Here is a 20,740-nt window from a genome sequence, read left to right on the forward strand (position 1 = left end):
TTGTCCAATTTGAGCTTGGAGAAAGGAGACCACACGGTTGAGTAAACAAGGTCTCACAGTTAACAATAACATGAGGATTATTAAAGGACCAGCTAGGGCTGATAAGAGTGTAGTTAGCCAGGGGGATTGTGTGAACCAAGACTCAAACCATCCTTTTTGAGCCTCTCTCTCTCGTTGTCGCTCCTCAAGGCGTTTTCTTAATTTAGTCATTGATTCTTTGACTACCCCACTATGGTCAGCATAGAAGCAACATTTCTCCCTTAGGGCAGCACAGAGTCCCCCTTCCCTCATGAAGAGGAGGTCTAACCCTCGTCTATTTTGTGAAACAACTTTAGAGAGAGAGGTTAGGGACTCTTGTAAGGCTGTGATGGAGGTTTCTAATGTTTTTAAGTCCTGATCTATTGCTGCTTGTAATTGGGCCATTTGTTGAGACCCATGGACCAGGGCAGCGGTTCCTGTACCCACTCCTGTAGCAACTCCTATTTCTAATAATATGGCTAAAGTGAGGGACACAGGTTCCCGGCGGAATCAGGTGGTATATCCCCTTATTTGATCTTCAAATGTATTTGCGTCATGATAGAGCACTCTGGGAAATATTTGTACCATTACACAATAATTTACAGAGTTGTTAAATATCTGGGCTGAAATGCAAGGAGTTAACCCTGAGTCACATGCCCACCAGGTTCCTTTCCAGCGAGGCTCCAGGGATGACACCTGATGTCGTCTTATATAGACGAAGTCTCCCACTTGGTATTGGTGTGGGGTCCCTTCATCTCCAGGTTGGCAGGAAGCAGCCAGCTGTTTCCACAGGTACTGCTGGGTTTTTTCAAGAGCTTTAAGTCTGTCAAGCAAGGGAGTATGGAAGGAATCATTAAGTCTCAAAGTTGGGGTTAGGTCTCTTATTGGAGGAGGGGTACCATAGAGAACTTCATAGGGGGTAAGATTACATAAAGAGACTGAGGGAGTATTTCTTGCACGAAACAGTGTATAAGGTAGGAGCATAGTCCAATCTTTTATGCCGGTCTCTAAGCTCAATTTTGTTAAGGTCTCTTTAATAGTCCTATTCATCCTTTCTACCTGTCCTGAGCTCTGGGGTCTATAAGCACAATGTAACTTCCAATTAATCCCCACGGTCCTGGCCAATCCCTGACTTACCTGGGCCACGAACGCCAGTCCATTATCGGACCCTATTACCTTAGGCAGGCCAAATCTCGGGAAGATGTCCTCCAGGATCTTTTTGATTACCACTTGAGCTGTTTCTTTTTTCATGGGGAAGGCTTCAACCCACCCTGAAAAAGTATCTACAAAAAACTAGAAGATATTTAAGTCCATACCTTGCTGGTTTAATTTCAGTAAAGTCTATTTCCCAGAATTGTCCTGGTCTGGTCCCTCGTAGGCGCTTCCCTGTAGGAAGCTTGGAAGGGTAAGCATTAACCAATTGACAGACCCGGCAGGCTCTTATTACCCGTTTGGCTATTTCTTTTCGTTGTGTGCTGGTCAGCGGAAATTTCTGCTCTTGGTCCTTCAGGAATGCCTGTAGTTTTTTTGAACCAAGGTGAGTGAGTTGATGCACATCTTTAACATAGTGTAGGGCTTTTTGAAATTGCAGGCTAGGCCCGGTGGAGTCAAGGAGTTCAGTTTCAGTCTCCTCAGGTGTTAAATTACCTGGGTACTCTGACGCAGTTAAATCTCCTGACTGTTGTTCCCCCGGTGAGGAAAGTGTTAACATGGTTACTCCGGTCAGAGCTGCCAACTTAGCTTCCTCATCTGCCCTTCTGTTTCCGACCACCATGGGATCATTTCCCTTTTGGTGCCCTGGGCAGTGCACTATAGCTAGTTCTTTGGGGTTTTGCACTGCTGAGAGAAGGCGGAGAATCTCATCTTTGTTTTTTATTTCTTTTTTGGCCGAGGTTAATAGCCCCCTTTGCTGATAAGTAGCCCCATGTATATGGGCGGTAGCAAACGCATATCGGCTATCAGTATATATGGTGGCCTTTTTGCCTGCTGCTAGTTCTAATGCCTTCGTAAGAGCGATCAGCTCTGCCTTTTGTGCAGATGTCCCTTCCGGGAGACTAGAGGACCAGATGACTTTTGTCCTGCTAACTACTGCTGCCCCAGCTCGCCGCTTACCGTCCTGGAGGAAGCTGCTGCCATCCGTAAACCACACGACTTCAGGATGGGACAGTGGCCGATCCTTTAGATCCTGTCGTATATTGGTCTCTTCTGCCAGTATATGTTGACAGTCATGGATGACAGGCTCTGATGATTCTTCAGGTAGGAGTGTGGCTGGGTTAAGTGGGGCTGGGGGTCCCAGTGTTATTCTGTCTTTGTCAAGCAACAGGCTCTGATAGTGAGTTATTCTAGAGTTTGATAGCCATCTGTCTGGAGGCTGACGAATGATGTTCTCCAGGGCATGAAGGGCTATAATGGTTAGCTTCTGTCCCAGCGTTAATTTATCAGCATCTTTTATTAGAAGGGCCGCTGCTGCTATAGCTTTTAGGCAATGGGGCCACCCGCTAGCCACTGGATCTAGCCTTTTGGACAGGTAGGCTACAGGTCTCTTCCAGGGCCCTAAAGTCTGAGTGAGCACTCCTTGGGCTATTTCTTTTTTTTTTTTTTTTCAATGTAAAGAGTAAAGGGCTTTTCTACATCTGGAAGTGCTAGAGCTGGAGCAGATAGCAGTGCCTTTTTAATATCATTAAAAGCTTGCTGATGTTTGGGGGTCCATTGGAATTGGGTGTTTGCCTTCAACAGTGGGTACAAAGGAGCGGCTAGGGATGCAAACCCAGGAATCCATAATCTACAAAAGCCAGCAGTCCTGAGAGACTCTCTAAGTTGCCTCCTATTAGATGGGGGCGGTATCTGCACAACAGTCCGTTTTCTGGGCCCTGTGAGCCATCTTTTGCCATCTCTAAGGGAATAGCCCAGGAAAATAACTTCTTGCTGGCAGATTTTAGCCTTTTTGGCAGAAGCTCTATATCCAGGCCGAGCAAGCTCGGATAATAGTGCTCGTGTTTCAGACTCACAGTTTTCCTTGGTGTCAGCTGCCAGCAGCAGGTCATCCACATATTGAAGCAGGGTGACTCCTGGGTGTGTAGTCCTAAAGTTATTGAGGTCCCTGTGGAGGGCTTCATCAAAGAGAGTGGGGGAGTTTTTGAACCCCTGTGGGAGTCTAGTCCAGGTTAGTTGGCCAGATGTTCCTGTTTCTGGATCCACCCACTCGAAAGCCAACAGTAGCTGGCTATCTTTATGTAAAGGCAAACAAAAGAAGGCATCTTTTAAGTCCAGGACAGTATACCATTTTCGTTCAGAATTTAGAGTACTAAGCAGATTATATGGATTAGGTACTGTGGGGTGAATGTCCTGTACTCTGTTGTTGACTTCCCTTAAGTCCTGCACAGGATGATAGTCTCCTCTAGGTTTCTTTACTGGCAGTAGGGGAGTGTTCCAGGCCAATTGGCAGGGCCTTAGGACCCCTAGAGCCAAGTATTTTTGAATATGAGGCCTTATTCCATTTTTAGCTTTTTTGTTTAGAGGATATTGTTTAATATTGATTGGGGAGGCAGAGGTTTTTAATTTCACTACTATCGGAGGCTGTTTGACTGCTAAACCTAGTCCAGCAGTTTCTGCCCAGGCATCGGGGTAATTTATTATCCATTTTGGGGGTAGCTTGCCCGTTTTATCAGTCTTAGAGGGCATGAAGAGTTGATGTTCATCATCTACTGACAAAGTTAAAGCTGTGACTATGGGAGTCTTTACTGAAGGGTTCAGAAACTCCACTTGGGGACCATCAGGGTTAAAGGTTATTTTGGCCCGGAGTTTGGTGAGAACATCTCTGCCCATCAATGGGGTCGGACATTCTGGGATTACCAAGAAAGAGTGATGAATTTTACCCTTCCCCAAGTCCATAGTCCTCTTAGTTGTCTAAGCCCGATATTTACTGCCATTAGCCCCTTGAACTAGTGACCTCTTGTTTGATAAGGGGCCCAATGGAGTTTTAAGGGCTGAGTATATTGCTCCTGTGTCCAGTTCGAAGTTTACTGGGGTCCCCTCCACTTCAAAAGTTACCCTGAGCTCGGGGAGGGGGTCTGAGCCCTGACTCCCCTAATCATCTTCCAGGGTTAGGATGGCTGGCTGGCGTGAGGGCATTCTCTGGTCTAGTGTCCCTTTTCCTTACAGTAAGCACATTGGTCTGAAGCCAAGGGCGATTTTTGGCGTGGGCCCAGGTACCCTTTTCTGTCTCCTTGCTTTTTAACTTCTAGTCTGTCTGCTGCTGTGACCAGGACCTTTGCCAACATCTTAGTCTGTCTTTTATTCCTTTCATCTTCCTTCTTTTCCCTTTCTTTCTCCCTTCTTTGTTCTTTTTCTTCCTCTGTCTCCCTTTTATAATACACTTTCTCAGCCTCTCTGACTAAATCTCTTAAAGTCATATCTTGTAGTCCATCTAAACATTGTAGCTTTTTTTTTAATATCTAGGGCAGCTTGCCCGATGAAGGCCATTGCAACAGATGCCTTTTGGTCCTCTGCCTGAGGATCGAAAGGAGTATATCTCCTATATGCTTCCATAATTTTCTCTAGAAACATTGAGGGTGACTCATTAGGCCCTTGGATAATCTCTCTTACCTTGGCCAGATTAGTTGGCCGTCTGGCGGCCGCTCGGAGACCCGCTATTAGAGTCTGGCGATAAGTGGACAGATGCTCCCTACCTTCGAGGGTGTTGGGATCCCAGTTGGGTCTGTTCAGGGGAAAGGCAGCTTCAATTAGATTGGGAAGTTGGGTTGGTCGTCCATCTGGTCCAAGAATATTTTTCCTGGCTTCCAGGAGGATCCTCTCTCTTTCCTCAGTTGTGAAGAGGGTCCCTAGAAGCTGTTGGCAATCATCCCAAGTAGGCTGGTGTGAAAACATCAGTGACTCTATTAAACCTGTGAGTCGGGTGGGATCTTTAGAAAAAAGGGGATTCATATTTTTCCAGTTATATAGATCAGAAGAGGAGAAGGGCCAATATTGGTAAACTTGTATTTCTCCCTCTTGTCCATCATCAATCATTGGCCCATAGGGGCGGAGGGGGAGCATTACTGGAGCATCAAGATTCTTAATTATTCGCTGTCGGCGGGTTCCCCCTGCTGGCCCAATTTCCTCCAATGGAGGAGGAGTTGGGCTTACCGCAAGGGAGTCATCTGGAGCAGTTTCCTCTACCGAAGGGATCGGATCTGCTTCAGGGGAATTGTCTATAGGACGTTGGGAGCTGAGGGGCAAGGGATATGGGGGTGGAGGAGGGGAATCTAGTAATTCAGGGAGGATGGAGGGAAGAGGGGGAGGAAGAGGAGAAGGAGTGGAGGGTTTGAGGGACAGAATGGTGGGGGTAGAGGTGGAGGCAGGTACAAGAAAAGGTTTCACCCATGAAGGGGGAGATTCACAGAGGTTCTGCCAAGTGAGAATATATGGCTGTTGATCTGGATGACCATGTGGCCCCGGCTGGAAAACAATATTTCTGACTTTTCGGATTAGAGGGAGGTGGAAGGATCCTTCTGGGGGCCATCCGACTCCAAGAGTGGGCCATTCTGATGTACAGAGAGTCTGCCAGGTCTGGCGTTTCACTGAAAAAGAGAGATTCTGGGCCCTTGAGTGGACTTTAGTCCAATGATCAAGGGTCAAAGACAGGGGAGTTGAGGTACCTTGTCCCATAATGAGGGATATGCAAACAGTGAAAGTAATGACACAGACAACAAAGACAAACAATAGACGTCCACCACAAGTTTGAAATAGAAACCAAAACTGAGTAGCTGGCAGAAACTGACGGGCTGGCAACAGAGTCACTGAGTCTGAATCATTGGCAAAATACACCTGAGCTGAGGGCTCTTCTGTCCCTCGCATCGGGGGCACTTCCGACCCTCGATTTCCCGAGTCCACCAAGGCGTCCCCTGGGGACGTAGCCTGTGGCTTCTGGACACGTCTGTCCACCACCGTCGGGGAGAACTTACGCTCTCCGCCAACAGCCACCTTGCCAAGCCCTAAAATTAAAAGTCCTGAGCGATCACAACGAAGAAAACAAAAAGGAGGCGCCTTACTTACCCCGAGAAATGTCTGTTGGGGTCTTTCGTCCGCCACTGACGAATCCCGGACGAGCCCCCAAATGTTAGGGTCTGGCAAACGTCGGAGGAAAGGACCACCAAGAGACTGTCTCATGCAAAAGCAAAGGGGTTTATTGGACCAGCATGCTGGGGCTCAGAGTTCTCCTGAGAGAAGCTGGAGCCCTGAGCACAGCTTAAGCAGAGTTTTTAATGCAGTGTTTAAACAGGGAAGTTCATATGGCAGTTAGGGTGCGAGGGTGGGATTGTTATAAAATAACCATTACAGAATAATCATGCCTTTTGTCAGGGGGTGTTGGGTCAGGGTACATTTTGACATAAGTAACTGTTTTTAACATAAGTTTCGGGTTCCAGGAAAACAGAACTTAAACTTACAGAAAAGCAAAACTTAAACTTAACAGGAGAGCAAAACTTAAATTTAACCTTTACACAGCTATGGCCCCTTTCTTTCTCCAGGAAAAGCCTTTATTAAAAAAACTCTTTTAAATTCTTGCCTTGGCACTTCTATAATGTTCAGAGTTGAACAAGTGAGGAAGAAGAACTCATCAAGACAACCCAGTGATATCCTATTCATACCCTTAGGACCATAACTCTTTTTCTTTTGGTACCTGGGGTTCAAATCAGGAACACTCAACCACTGAGCCACATCCACAGTCCTATTTTGTATGTATGTATGTATGTATTTTAGATACAGCGTCTCCCTGAGTTGCTTAGCACCTCAAAATTGCTAAGGATGGCTTTGAATTCCTCATTCTCCATTCTCCTGTCTCAGCCCCCAGAGTCCCTGGGATTACAGGCATGCACCACCACTCCCAGCTAGGACCTTAACCCTTAATATCATCACACTGGAGACTAGGTTTCAGTGTGTGAATTCGGTGGACACAAGTTCTCAGACCCTAAACCTACCACCCAAATCTCAGCCACCAAGACTGCAAACTACTAGAAAATGTCTCTGCTTATTTAAAACAACCCACTCACCAATCTATTTCCATCCCCACACTTGTGAGGAGCAGGACTGGCTTTCTCCATTGATTCTAAAGCCTGGGCCAGCTGGGTATGTCCAGGAGAGCCAGGTGGGGTCCTCAGGATCCTGTCTCCTGAAGGTGGCTCTTATTCTCTGTGAATCTGCAGACACTGTGATCCCCACACTGACATGATTATAACACATCTGAGAAGATGTTTCTCTGTGTGGTGTGTCCTGGAAGAGGCCTTGGAGGCTCAGGAGGTCCAGAGAAGAGATTCTTGTCCCTCATCCCTGAGAACCTCTCTATCTAGTAAGGTGTCCTTCTGCCTTGCAGAATTCCCCCTACAGTCTCCTGACCATCCCCCACTCACTATAACATCCACATCAGTGATTTTTCTTCTCCCTTCATTGCTGTCCCTAAATTTCTCTGGCCCCTCATATGAAAACCCTCTCATCTTTTCTCATTGTACAAAGTTAGCAAATAATGATCATTGTGCCTCTGGGTCCCCTCAAATCTTTTTCTATTAGACATTAAGAGGCTGATTTCTCATCCCAAAGACCTTGGGAGTCCCCCAATTCCAAACCTCTGACTGACATGCCCTCCTTGGGTACAAGTTACCCAAGGGGAGATGACCCCCTCATTTCCATTCATTATATTTAAGCCCAATCAAAGACTTCATGAATTTGGGGCAAAAATGACAATTCCATTTGGCCATTTGGGCCACCAGTGCACAGACAAGGTTAACATTAAGCCAGAAGGGACCCAGCACATAAAGGACTTTCCTTTTGGTGAAGAATGATAGGTGCAACCTTATAGCATTTACTGAGTTCCTGCTAGGAAGCTTCCATCTTTCAATTCTGCAGAAGCACACTGTATTACCCAAAGTGTTTCCCACAATATTTTTTAGATACTTAATAGATTTTTAAAATTCTTCAGTGTGGAGCATGTGTGTGTGTGTGTGTGTGTGTGTGTGCGCGCGTACAGTGTTAGGGACCACACCTACCTCCTTGGCCTGCTAGGCAAGCACTATACCACTAAGCTACATCCATTCACAACCCAGTGTGGAATAACTTATATGCAATTAAATTAATCTCTTGAGTGTACAATTTACTCACTCTGAGGTAATATGTAAGATAAGCAAACACCACCACCACAAGCTTTACCAGTTTCTTTCACTTCCTAAACTTCCTCATGCCCCTTTGTAGTCCTTCTTTGCCCTGAATCCTGCTCTAAGGCAGTCACCTAATTGCTTGGGTTCCTCTAGTTGGCCTTGCCCCAAATATGATGCACATGGACACTTTTAGGAATGGCTCTGTCATTTCACATACTACTTTTGAGATGCAAGCGGATCTCAGATTCCTTTTCCTGGGGAGTGGCATTCCTTGTAGGGACACACCACACTTTATCCACTGACCAATTAATATACACCTGAGTGTCTTCCATTTTTTGACCAATTCTAATAAAGCTCTTAGGAACATTGTCATAAATTATTTATATGGACCCAAGCTGTCATTTCTCTTGAGGAAAGACAGGAGAGGAGAATTGCTGAATCACATGGCAAGTGTGTGTGGAATGTTTAAGGGAAATACCAAATTTACTCCACAAAGACTCTGTCACTTTGCATCCCTACCAGCCATTTACAAGGGTATCAGTTGCTCCATCCTCTGCAACACTTGGTCTGATGGTCTTAGATCAAATTGTATTTAAACCATGTGTTGGGGGATCTCACTGCAGATGTTTGTTTTGACTTTTAGACTCTGCCTCCTCTCTCTCTCTCTCTCTCTCTCTCTCTCTCTCTCTCTCTCTCTCTCTCATCTCTATATATGTATAAGGTATAATATATACAAACACATACACAGATACGCTCCTGACACTCTTCATCATTTCTCATTATTACTATTACCTTGGTCATTGTCAAAGCCAAGGCCTGTGTAAGATGGTTCCATAAATGGCAGAGCCCCTGGGGACCTTCACCCTAGCAGACTCCAGATTAGGAAGAAGCACTTGTTGTCCAGTTGACACAAAGGAGCTCATAATAGGACTGAGCTGGGAGGAGCCCAGAACCCAGCTGAAAACTAGGTGAGGAGAATCAGAGCAGAGAAAGCATCTGCCCAGGCTGGAGCTGGGCGATGGCTTGGAGCAGAGTGCACTGGAAGGATAACTGAATCCACAGCAGCCTTGCTGATTGGGTGGAGGTCAAGGAGAAGCAGTGCTCTCAGAATGCTGGCTACTCACTTGTGGATAAAGCTGATTATTCCCCAATGTGGCTGAGAAGGAAACAATATTGAGGTGTGAGAGCCTATGATGGGGTGGGGGTAGGCTAGCCAAGGATGGTTTGCAGGGGAATCTCTAGGCTGTCTGAAGTTGAGCCCCACACCCCTTCATCAGGGAAGTCAGGTTGAGCAGATCCTCCTAACCAGACGGGCTTCCATTCACCCATGCAGGGCTCAGGATCTTTCAGAATCTCCCAGAGGCACCTAATCCCTGGGAGTTCCCTGGACAGGCAGGCACTTATTTCGCACCTTTCCAGTGGATAATGACTGTAAATTGGACCTTGGTTTTGTGTTGATGGGGTATCTACAGAAATGCCTTCACAAGAACGGTCAGACTAAGAAGGGTGGAGCCCTCCTAGGATCTCAGAACATGGTCTATAAGAGATTAGGAACTATTGAAGGGCACCCAATCAACTATGAAGGTCACAGTCACATCTCCCTGCCACTGTGTAAGCAGTTCCCCACACTCCAGCAAGGTCATCTATATTTCTCCATCTCTGGAAATCTTCATTCTGCACCCCCCAGAGAAGCCCTCCAGGTTCCTCTAGTTACATCCAGCTCTCTGCTCCCTCCTCTCCTCCCCAACACCCTCATGGGCCTGTGACAGCAAAGACAGGGAATTAGTGACTCCAGGTGTGAGGAGAGGGGTCCTGGGATCTCAGAAGGCTGCAGAGGCTGTGCAGTACCTTCGGAGGTGGCCAAGGGAAGAAGAGGGGTAGGGCCCTGCCCACAGCACACTGGCTCCATAACCTCTGAGATTTCAGAGTGACTCTCCTGCAGCACACCCCTTGCAGGGCACCACCCATTTCCCCGCCTCCTCATTGTCAGATCCAAATTCCACCTGGCAGAATGCTGCTCTGCATTTCCAAGTGAAGCCCAGGAATACAGAAGCAGCCCTGGGAGCCGACCATGTGCCTGCATCGACTTCCTGCCTGGCTCATCCTCGTGGCCTATGGGCTCCTGATGCTCCTCATCCAGGGCCAAGGTGAGGCTGCCATGGGGAGGGTGGTAGAGACCAGGTTGGATCTGCCAAAGTGCACAGAGACAGAGCCTGAGCCTGGAGGGAAGGCACCAGGGCGGGGGAGTTGGTAGAGAAGACAGATGAAGGGGATGAGGGGCTGGAGGGTGAGCCAGAGAGGGTCAGAGCTGCCTGAGGACACCCCCATGGAGGAGTGAGCTAGTGTGAGGGGTTCTGAGGAGCACAGTATGGGCAAGGGAGAAGCCTCTTGGCAAAGGAACAGGGATAAAGGACCTTCCCCTCCTGTGTGTGTCTGTGGCTGTAGCTACTACTCACCCTTGGATAATAACAACAGCAATATAAGAGCTTGATGGTTACATTTGGCTCTGAGTGTTTTGATCCCTTGGCCAGAGAAGTGCTGGCACCTTCCCTAGGCTCCACAGGCAAGGATACTGGCCCTGGGCATTACAGTAGCCCGTGGTACCACTTCTTAATGCTGATCTGAGTGCCTGCTGTGTTCCCTTCACTGGCAAACCCAAGCTGGCATGCCTTGGATTGTGTTCTGGAACAAAGGCGAAGTGCCCTGTACCTTCTAGAAGTCTCTAGGCCCTTATCAGAAGGTGCTGGTAAGAGAGTACCATGCCCAGGGAGTGTCAGCAGCCCTGATCCCTCCCACGCAAAAGGCTCTTATTGTGGATGTTGTACATAGTCCCAACTTTCCCAGTCTAATCTGCACAGAGGAATCCATGGTCCCTTGTTCCCTTTGGATCACCACTGATAGGCTTCCTCTCTTACCTGGGGCTGAGAGAACCAGAATTTTTTCAGCAGAAAGATTTTTCTAGCTTCACTGAAAGATTGTATTTTTTAATATTTATTTTTTTAGTTATAAGCATACACAATGTCTTTATTTTATATTTATGTTGTTCTGAGGATAGAACCCATTGCCTCAGGCATGTCAGGCGAGCACTCTACCTCTGAGCCACAACCCCAGCCCCTCCCCTGAAATATTCTATTTTCAACAATCTTTTTCTTGAACTCACATACAAAAAAAAAACACCTGAGTCCTGAGAGGGTATAGATTTGTGTCCTACAGTCTTCTACCCACCAAGTCCTGGCTCCTCCACAGGCCCATCTAGGTCTTAAATAGGGTCCAGGTGTTACGCACTACTCATCTTTGTCTCTCACCTGAATTGTCACAAACACATCTTTTCTGGTGTGACCATTTCCTCATCAGGACACAAGGAAACTTCACACCCCTACATACATACATGGATGAGATTCATGCAGGGCTTCTTCTCAAGGAAGCAGCGACATTATGTCATCAGGATTAATTAGCAGGCTTTGCCCTTTGTAATTACAAATATCAGGCATTAGTGGCCAGTCACCACAAAGAGTTACATGGACCAAGATCCCTCTGGCAAGGCATTGTGTGGAGACAGCATGTTGGTAGGGACAGGAGTGTCTTTGGACTTGGAGGGATGCTGCCCAATTTCCTTCTCTGTTCCTGTGAGTGGCTGCTGCCCTGGCCTGTCCTGTACCAGGGAGCATCAAACATGCAGATCCTAGGGGATCTGGTGGGAGAGAGGAGGAGGTTTGGAGTTTTTAACTTTTTCTTATGGAAATCAGCTCAGATCTACCACATTCTGGAGTGAAATCTTGAGCCTAGGGGAGGGAAGGCTCCAGTAATGTGGGAGCTGTGGAGATGACAACAATAGCAGGAGAACTGTGGACCTGAATGCCAACTTCCTACACCCTGAAGCACAGAGAGGACTGGGACAGCCAGAGAGCTGCACAGCACCCAAGATCAGGCCATTCTTGGATAGAGAGAAGATTTAAACCCAGCATGCCCAACATCAACCTTTACCAAATATCATGACTTGGACAAGCCAGATATATCTAGCTTGACTTTTCAATGGCTCCTTGCCTTGATCTCCCCCAGGCAGGACAAAATTTGTATGGTCTGAACTCATAGCTCCCATTGGTCCATGTTTCCATACGTCTGTTTTTCCTTACATGAATGATGCTTCTTTATGTCATTTCTTGTCTCCTCTAGCATGAGACCCTTGAGGATTGGAAACTTTAGTTCCATTCCCACAGTCCTCCTAGTGCATGACATGACCTGACACAGTTAGTGAAGTGGACACTCTTGCCCCATCAGCCCAAAAGACATTCTGCTAGCAGTTGCTAGGGCTGAAGGATGGTGGCAAGGCACAGGGGTTTGGTGAGCCTGGAGGGATAGGCTGTGAGCTGGTCGAGTGATAGTGGTAGTGGGGATAGGGACTAGGGATGGGCAGAAAGATTCTGAAACGAATGTTGACAGATCAGGCTCCCTCCACAAGGCTGAGCTGAGGAGGGCCAACCAAGCCCAGTGCTGTAGGTCAGCAGCTGAGTGGGCAGACCTGAGCCTGAAGTGCATCTCTCTGCCCACAGGCCAGGACTCAGTCAGCCCCATCCGTACCACCCACACCGGGCAGGTGCGGGGCAGCCTCGTCCATGTGAAGGGCACCGATGCGGGGGTCCACACCTTCCTGGGAATTCCCTTTGCCAAGCCACCTGTAGGACCACTGCGCTTTGCAGCCCCTGAACCCCCTGAAGCTTGGAGTGGTGTGAGGGATGGGACCTCCCACCCGGCCATGTAAGTTCTCCTGGGGTCTGGGAAACCTCAGGAATGGGGTGAGGGTGGGTAATCCGAGCCCTGGGCCAGGCTGCAGTGGCTCCTTCATCTACACTATACTGCAAGGCCTGGGGCTGTAGGTCAGTGCTAATGTGTTTTTTGCAAACTAATGCACCATCTTTGAAACCCAGGTACGAAATGAACAAATATACAAAAACGTATCCCTCTACATTGGGGTAATTCCCACACTCATTCTTCCAATGCAGAAGTAACTTTGCCAGGCCCCTGCCTCAGAGTGTGGAACCCAAAAGGCATTAGCTCCAGGTGCTGAACACAGAGCAGAAAATAATGTCCCTGGATTTAGCTTATTTCAGGGGTTCTCTCCCACCAGGGGAGATGATTCTGGGAGAGGGTCGGCGTGGCTCTCTGAACCTATAAAAGACCTTGACTCCAGCAGTCGATGCTGCAGATCCCTGATGAAGGCAACAGTGGTGGCTCCTTGGGGACCCCATCCACAGGGCCAAGGGAAAGGGGCATGTGCTTACAGCTCGAGAGTCAGTGGAGGGGTGAGGTTTTCTGAGAGTCTCAAATTGGGCTGTGGGATGCCCCATTACCCTTCTGTGAGAACTAACCTCCATCCACTCAGGCACCACCTGTGTGGGGACACCTATGCTGTTCCAGGCCTGAGTGGGGATAGTAATACATAGTGACTGTCAACAGGGGTGCCAGGGTTTCCCAGACAGGGCCCTAGAATCAGGATTGCCCAGCCTCAGAAGGAGTTGGAATCAAGTGCTCAACAATCTTGAGGCCTCCCTGGGGGTCGGGAATCCATCCCTGCTTCCCCGAGCCTGTGGCCTGGAAACCAGTAGGAAATGACTTGAAAGAAGGATCATGTGAGGCAAGGCATCAGTTAAGTCAGGGAGTGAGGTTGTCTGGGATCGAGTCAGGACCTGAGGTCTGGATTGACCACTGCTCAGCTCCTGGAGTAACTGTATTCCATTGTCACCAGGTGTCTGCAAAATGCAGATGCATTGAATATAGAGGCTCTGGACCTAGGGAGTACAAACTTGCCTCCCATCCCCATGTCAGAGGACTGCCTGTACCTCAGCATCTACGCGCCTGCACATGCCCGTGAGGGCTCTAACCTGCCTGTGAGTGTTAAGTCATGGTCAGTTGAAGGGTGGGAGAACATTTTTGGGAGAACATTAGAAGTGGGCTTGGGACATGGTTCAAGGTAGAGAGCTAGCACAATGTTGTGAAGGCCTGGACTGACACCAAGTACTACATAACAATACCAATGACACTGGAAGACACAGGTTCAGCTGGCCATCACTGTGGTGTGAACTACCATGAAAAGTTTCTCACTATCAGCTCCAAGAAGGCCTCTTATGCAGGAAGAAAGCTGACCTAGGCATGGAGTCAAAGAGCCCTGGATGCTCTCAGAGGCCAAATGTTCTAACCCACCAACCAACTCACCAGCTTGTACCCAGGAGATCCATGCAGGTGCCCAAAGGTGCACCTTGAGATCACTAAATTCCATGACCATGGTTTATTTTTTTGGGCCAGAGATTAGATGACACTTTAAATTAATGTTCAAGTGGGGTAATCATAGAAACATCAATTTTCTTTTCCTTTCAGAGTAGTTCTGAGAGGAATAGATCCACATTCTGCTTCCTGGTTAGACTCCAAAGTATGGGAGGCCTGTTCTTCCAAATTGAACTTACTCTGTCACCAGTGCCCTAGGTCATGAGGTCCTATTAGTGTTCTGTGTGGGTAGCTACACAAGCCAAAGTGGTGTTCAAATTAGGGTTTCAGCCAGGATGCAGTTGGGCAGGGTGGCCACCACACGGTATATCTCCTGATTTCCCAGGTGATGGTCTGGATCCATGGTGGTGCCTTGGTGATGGGCTCAGCTTCCATGTATGATGGTTCTATTCTGGCAGCCATTGAAAATGTCCTGGTGGTCACTATCCAGTACCGCCTGGGAGTTCTGGGCTTCTTCAGGTGAGCCTGGGACAGGGATGGTCAATGGGCACTGAGTAGACAGAGGACCATCCATGATCATCATCCTTGCATTTCTCAGCACTGGAGACCAGCATGCCACTGGCAACTGGGGTTTCCTGGACCAAGTGGCCGCCCTACGCTGGGTCCAGCAGAATATCGCACACTTTGGAGGCAACCCTGATCAGGTCACCATTTTTGGCGAGTCTGCAGGTGGCACTAGTGTGTCCTCACATGTGGTGTCTCCAATGTCCCAAGGACTCTTCCATGGTGCCATCATGGAGAGTGGGGTGGCTCTGCTGCCTGATGTCATCACCAGCTCATTTAAAGATGTCTCCACAGTGAGTATCCTTTACTGCCCAAGGCCAAATCTGGTGCCTCACCCTTCAACTTCAGAGCCTTTGCCACTCTGTCTGTTCCATGGGAACAAAGACTATGCAGGTGCTCTCTGGAACTGCCCAAACTGCCCACCACCCCTGGGTGTTTTGAGGAGCTCAAAGGTCAGAATCCACACACCCCTGCCTCAAGTGGTTGATTTTGCTCTATGGTGTGCAAAGCTGCATCCAGGGGTCCTCATCCTCAGAAGACACATGGAAGCAGATGTGATGTCTCCTCTGGATGATACCTGAGCTTCAGGGAAGATGGAAGAATTTCACATCTGCAGCAGTATAATAGGGTACACTTTGAGAATAAAGGGCAACACGCACAAAGCTGAGATATAGGCAATACCGCCCTTTCTTTACAGATGGTGGCCCACCTGTCTGCCTGTGGGCAAGTAGAGTCAGAGGCCCTGGTGAGCTGTCTGCGGGGCAAGAGTGAACAGGAAATGCTGGCTGTTACCAAGGTAGGCTGAATGGAGGTTAGTGAGGCGACAGGGGTCATGGTATATGGGAAATAAAGTGCTTTCCACTGTGGAACAAAGATCTCATTTCCAAGGCTTGGTCTCCTTGTATCCTCATAGCCTTGATTGGGATTTGAGACAAAAATATTTTAAACCAGGTTAGAATCTCTGAATGTTGGTGTGAGCATCATTGGTTGAGTTAGGATGGGTTGGAGGTAACTCCAGTGTCATTAGAAAACAAACTTTCCTTCCTGTGATCATGTACCTTGAATGCCCCCTTAGGCTTTCAGTGTCATTCCTGCTGTGGTGGATGGGGCCTTCCTACCCAGGCACCCTCAGGAGCTTCTGGCCTCTGCTGATTTTCAACCTGTTCGGAGCATCATTGGTGTCAACAATGATGAGTATGGCTGGCTCCTTCCCATGGTGAGTCCCCTCTCAAAACCCCTACAATAGTGTCAAGTGTGAGCAGCTTTAGACCTCGTATATCCTGGTCATCCCACTCCTAATTCTAGACTATTCCTTCACCACACAGCTCTTGGGCCCCCCTGAAATCCAGAAAGATCTAGATAGAGAGTCCACGCGAGCTGTTCTGCGGAAAATGTCAACACAGATGGTAAGACTTCTGGGGTCCTGCACCAGGTAGAGTGCAGTCAGACACTCTTCCTTTTCAGTAATCCCCAGGAACAAAGATTGATCTATGTGCATTTGTGGGTGGGGTTACCGCACAGCTTGACACCATTGCCCTATTCCCTGACATTACAAACCCCAATACCTACCCTCTAGCTCCTGCCTCCCTGCCCCAGAGATTGCCTAACCTGACTCTCCCTGATCCCCTGGACTAGATGAAGTTGCCTGCTGAATGTGCTGACCTATTGATGGAGGAGTACATGGGAGACAACGAGGACCCCCACACCCTCCGACTCCAGTACCAGGAGATGATGGCAGACTTCATGTTTGTGATGCCTGCACTCCAAGTAGCACATTATCAGAGTGAGTGTATCTGAACCTGAATCCTGGCTTCCTAGGAGACCGCTCAGAGCTATGGGTCCCAGTGAGGTCTGATGTCAGGTCCTGACGCATGTCTTTATCCAGACCTTGGTCCCAGGCACCTGAAGGCTGTTATCTCAGTAAATCCTTATGAGTAGAGTAAAAGATAGACCTCACATTCATTTAACAGAGCAGAAAACTAAGGTAGTGGCACTCAAGGACTTCCCGTGACCACACCGCCAGGAACTTTAAGACATGACTTAACAAAGAGCCTTCCAACTGCCTCTGTACCATTCTGGGCTTCCAAGCCACTGTGAACATTCAAGCCAGCTTTGGACCTAGCAATCTTGCCACCAAAAGTGACACATCCTGTCCACCCTCCAGGTTCCCATGCTCCTGTCTACTTCTATGAGTTCCAGCATAGGCCCAGCATCTATAAGAATATCAAGCCACCACATGTGAAGGCTGACCATGGTGATGAAATCATCTTTGTGTTTGGATCCTACTTCAATGGCATTAGAAGTGAGCACTCCTTGTTCCACAGGAGCATTCTCATGACTACAGGGTGGCAATTGCTCTCATTGTCAATGAGAAACTGTGGCTTAGAGAGAACATGGGATCCAGTGTCTACCATCTTACAACTCAATGGGTCATTCCAGGGTTAGACCTTTCCCACTCTAATCTATGCACCTTCTATGTGTTCCCACCCCAAAAATGGTGTGTTGCATAGGAGAAGAGAGGGCTGGGTAAAAGCCTAATCATTTTTTAAATGACTTCAAGGTATCCAAAAGAAGGAAACTGCTAGGCCAAGGAGGAGCCCAGTGTTGATTCAGTTAAAGGCTGGGAGTAATAAAGGCAGGTTGGGCAAGCAGAGGACCTGGCCCTGGGACTGTTGTGATAGGGAAGGGACACAAGCCTGGGGCTGGGGTGGTGACTTGGCACAGGAGTGGACAGCTGGATGGGGTTGGCCAGGACCCGGACCCTTGCCTTCCTCCTCCCACAGTTGAGCTCACTGAGGAGGAGGAGCTGCTGAACAGAAGAATGATGAAGTACTGGGCCAACTTTGCTCGAAATGGGTGAGGACACCTGCCAGGGGGCACGGGTCCTCCACTGCTCCCCTTGTCTGAAGTGACCCCATTAGCTATTGTGTGTCCTTCATCACATCCTAGCCCCTCCACAACCAGAAGACCCACACTAAAAAAGGGTGCTTTGTGGGTGCAGGTCATTGGACTTTTCTCTTAGTGGTCTAGAGGGTAAGCCATAGTGGTGGGCTACCATGAGAGCCAGCCTCTCACAGGGAAGGGCAACACAGGCCAGGTTTCCCTGCCCTGTGTGGAATGACACAAGTGAGAAGTCATTGCTTTCCTACATCAGGACACCTCCCCCCATTCTCAACAACCCTGTCTGTCTGGATCCCTATCCTGTCCAAAATTGGGGTATGTGGTCAGGTCTGAGTTCAACAGAGCTCAGACTGACCCTTGCCCTGCCCTGATGGGAGGGCATGTGCACAGGAACCCCAACGGAGAGGGCCTACCCCACTGGCCACTGTTCGACCAGGACCAGCAGTACCTGCAGCTGGACATCCAGCCTGCTGTGGGCCAGGCCCTGAAGGCACACAGGCTGCAGTTCTGGACCAAGACCCTGCCTCAGAAGATTCAGGAGCTAAAGGGGGCTGAGGACAAGCACACAGAGCTCTAGCTTCCTTGTCAGGAAGAGAGTGGTGTACTAGGTGTTATGGGGTCTTCCTGTGGTGCCCACCCAAGAACCAGGGTTCACCCACTTATTCACGTAGCTATTTGTCTATACACTCCACCATGGATCCTCTCCTGTTAGACACACTCATAATTCCCAAGGAGGCTGTGGATGGGTAAGCCAGTTCATGCCACCTTCCTCCTCACCCCACTGTGCCTGAGTCCTTCCCTCCCTTCCTCCCCTCTCTTCCTTACAACCCCTCCTATCCCCTCCTCCCAGTTGCCACACCCTCCCATGCTGACCGAGAAGTTTCAGGAAGCAGAGCTGGTACTTTTCCAAATCCCTTGCCCACCTCTCAGCAAGCACCCATGTTCTCATACTGGTGGGACCTCTGTAGAGAACCTGTACACCAGAAGCCCCAGTGTTTCACTCCATCAGGCTCCTGTAACAACAACAGCAACAGCAACTACAGCAACAATAATAACGTAGTGAGGCATGAAGGCACATGCCCATAATCCAAGCCACTCAGGAAGCTTAGGGAGAAGAACTACATACTCTGCACAGGCTGGCCACTTGGGGAGACCCGAGCTCAAAATAAAATAACTAGTTCCAGGAGAGTAGCCTAGTGGTAGAGTACTTGAGAATCATGCACAAAGTCCTGGGTTTGATCACAGTGCTACCACCAAAATATCAACAAATAAACACAATAAACTGGGTAGCTTATAAACAATGCAAATGTGTTGTTGTGTTGTCTTCTGTGTTGGAGGTGACAAGCCAAGAATCAAGATGTTAGCCGATTTGTTGTGTGGGGAGGTCTTGCTTTGGTTTCTAGATGGCACCTTCCCACTATGTCCTCACTTGGCAGAGGGGCAAACAAGTACTTTGGGGCTTATTTTACAGTTCCTAAACACAGTCCCTTCAAAATGATTCGTCACTTTCAGACTGGCTTTCTTTCTTTTTCAATCAAAGCTCAGGTAGTAGACTGATTTTATTAGTGATGTATTTTGTATGTGGTTGTGTTTGTTTGTGTGTGTGTGTGTGTGTGTGTGTGTGTGTGTGTGTTGAGGATTGAGCTTAGTGCATTAGAACTGAATGCACTAGAGTTTAGAGCATGCCAGCAAGCACCCTACCAACTGAGCTCTATCCCCAGCCCATGGAGACTGGCTTTCAATGTATGAATTTGCAGCACACAAACTTTCAGGCCAAACACTTAGATTCCCACATCTAACCCACCCAAGCTACAAACAAAACCAAAGTTCCATATCCCTGAGCCCACCTGGAGATTAAATGTCATCCTTCATTAACATTTAAATCTACACACACACACACACACACACACACACACCCGCATCTCTTTCTGTCCCAAGGAGGTGACAGGCCCCATACTTATGAGAAGCAGGACTGGGCTTTTCCATTGGCTTCTGGAGCCTGGGCCAGCTGGGTGCATCCTGGAGAGCCAGGTGGGGTCCTCAGGGTCCTGTCTCCTGAAGTTGCCTCTTATTCTCTGTGGATCTGCAGACATTGTGAGTCCCACGTTGACACAATCACAACACAGCTGTGAAGATGTTTCTCTGTGGGGTGTGTCCTGGAAGAGGCCTTGACATGTCATGTCAGGAGGTCCAGACACATAGCAGAAGGGATTCTTGTCCTTGCTCCCTGAGCATCTCTCGATACAAAATCTTTCAGAATTCCCTCCTCAGCCTCCTGACCATCCCCCACTGACTATGGCATCCACATGATTGACTTTCCCTCTCACCTCATTGTTGTCCCTAAACTTTTCTGGCCCCTCCAATAGAAACCCTCTCATCTTTTATCTCAGTAATCAAAAGTGCCAAATGAAGCTCAATATGCCCTTTTGTTCCTTCAAAGCATTTTCTCTCTGTCATGGAAAGGCTGTGTCCCTCACTCCATGAACTCTGGGACTCCCCCTATACCCTCCCTCTCACCAACTTGCCTCCATGGGGCACCAGTTTTCCCAGGAAAAAAACTCCCCTCTTTCACCCAGTGCTTTTAAGCCCCACCACAGGGCACCAAGGCCTTTAGGGCTGAAGATGAAGATTGCTGTGTTTCCCATCCTGGACACCAGGGGGCAGACGAGGATAGCGGTAAGCCTGGGCTGACTGGATCTCTGCAGAGGTGAAAAGACCTTTTAAAAGTTCCTTTTAGTGTACTGGGACTGGTGCATAATCCTTCCACTCTGTGCTGAAAACATTCCTTGTGCTCCTGCTGCAAACATGCCCCTGTATGGTTTTCAGTTCTGAGCATGCACAGGATGCTTCCCAGAGTGGGTCCTCAGAGTGTTTTTCAGACTTTCAGTAGT

At 48.4% G+C, this 20,740-nt stretch overlaps 3 protein-coding genes across 5 annotated transcripts in view; all 3 read left to right on the forward strand.

The window, feature by feature from the left end:
• The first annotated feature begins 719 nt into the window (after positions 1 to 719).
• On the forward strand, positions 720 to 19,156 carry LOC114082525 (cocaine esterase-like). 3 transcript variants are annotated; one of them, XM_071604682.1, is made up of 13 exons: positions 720 to 810; positions 10,176 to 10,312; positions 12,716 to 12,920; positions 13,909 to 14,050; positions 14,770 to 14,903; positions 14,983 to 15,241; positions 15,646 to 15,744; positions 16,024 to 16,164; positions 16,274 to 16,354; positions 16,584 to 16,731; positions 17,113 to 17,250; positions 17,732 to 17,804; positions 18,240 to 19,156. In XM_071604682.1, the coding sequence occupies exons 2-13, from the start codon at positions 10,237 to 10,239 to the stop codon at positions 18,424 to 18,426; spliced, it is 1,683 nt and encodes a 560-aa protein (XP_071460783.1). In that variant the 5' UTR covers positions 720 to 810; positions 10,176 to 10,236; the 3' UTR covers positions 18,427 to 19,156. The 3 variants fall into 3 exon arrangements, with proteins under 3 accessions (XP_071460783.1, XP_071460782.1, XP_071460781.1); XM_071604681.1 differs by having other exon boundaries at positions 723 to 810; positions 10,156 to 10,312; XM_071604680.1 differs by lacking the exon at positions 720 to 810 and adding an exon at positions 2,185 to 2,274.
• The window catches only part of LOC114106805 (cocaine esterase-like), a 49,044-nt gene continuing 30,490 nt past the window's right edge, over positions 2,187 to 20,740 (forward strand). The window contains exon 1 of the mRNA XM_027953953.3: positions 2,187 to 2,274. The gene's annotated coding sequence lies outside the window, so the exon portion shown is untranslated. The remainder of the gene's footprint in view (positions 2,275 to 20,740) is intronic.
• The window catches only part of LOC114083347 (cocaine esterase-like), a 126,642-nt gene continuing 108,092 nt past the window's right edge, over positions 2,191 to 20,740 (forward strand). The window contains exon 1 of the mRNA XM_071604683.1: positions 2,191 to 2,274. Coding sequence (XP_071460784.1) covers positions 2,250 to 2,274 — 25 coding nt within the window. The 5' untranslated portion in view covers positions 2,191 to 2,249. The remainder of the gene's footprint in view (positions 2,275 to 20,740) is intronic.

The sequence above is a fragment of the Marmota flaviventris genome, chromosome 18, assembly GCF_047511675.1.
Source record: "Marmota flaviventris isolate mMarFla1 chromosome 18, mMarFla1.hap1, whole genome shotgun sequence".
Classification (NCBI taxonomy): Eukaryota; Metazoa; Chordata; class Mammalia; order Rodentia; family Sciuridae; genus Marmota; species Marmota flaviventris.

Excerpts from the sequence above, each read along its gene's own strand:
- LOC114082525 (XM_071604682.1), top strand. The coding sequence starts at position 10,237 with ATGTGCCTGCATCGACTTCCTGCCTGGCTCATCCTCGTGGCCTATGGG. Across the intron at positions 14,051-14,769 it reads GTGAGGGCTCTAACCTGCCT|GTGATGGTCTGGATCCATGG; the intron begins GTGAGTGTTAAG and ends CTGATTTCCCAG. Across the intron at positions 16,355-16,583 it reads GGAAAATGTCAACACAGATG|ATGAAGTTGCCTGCTGAATG; the intron begins GTAAGACTTCTG and ends CCCCTGGACTAG.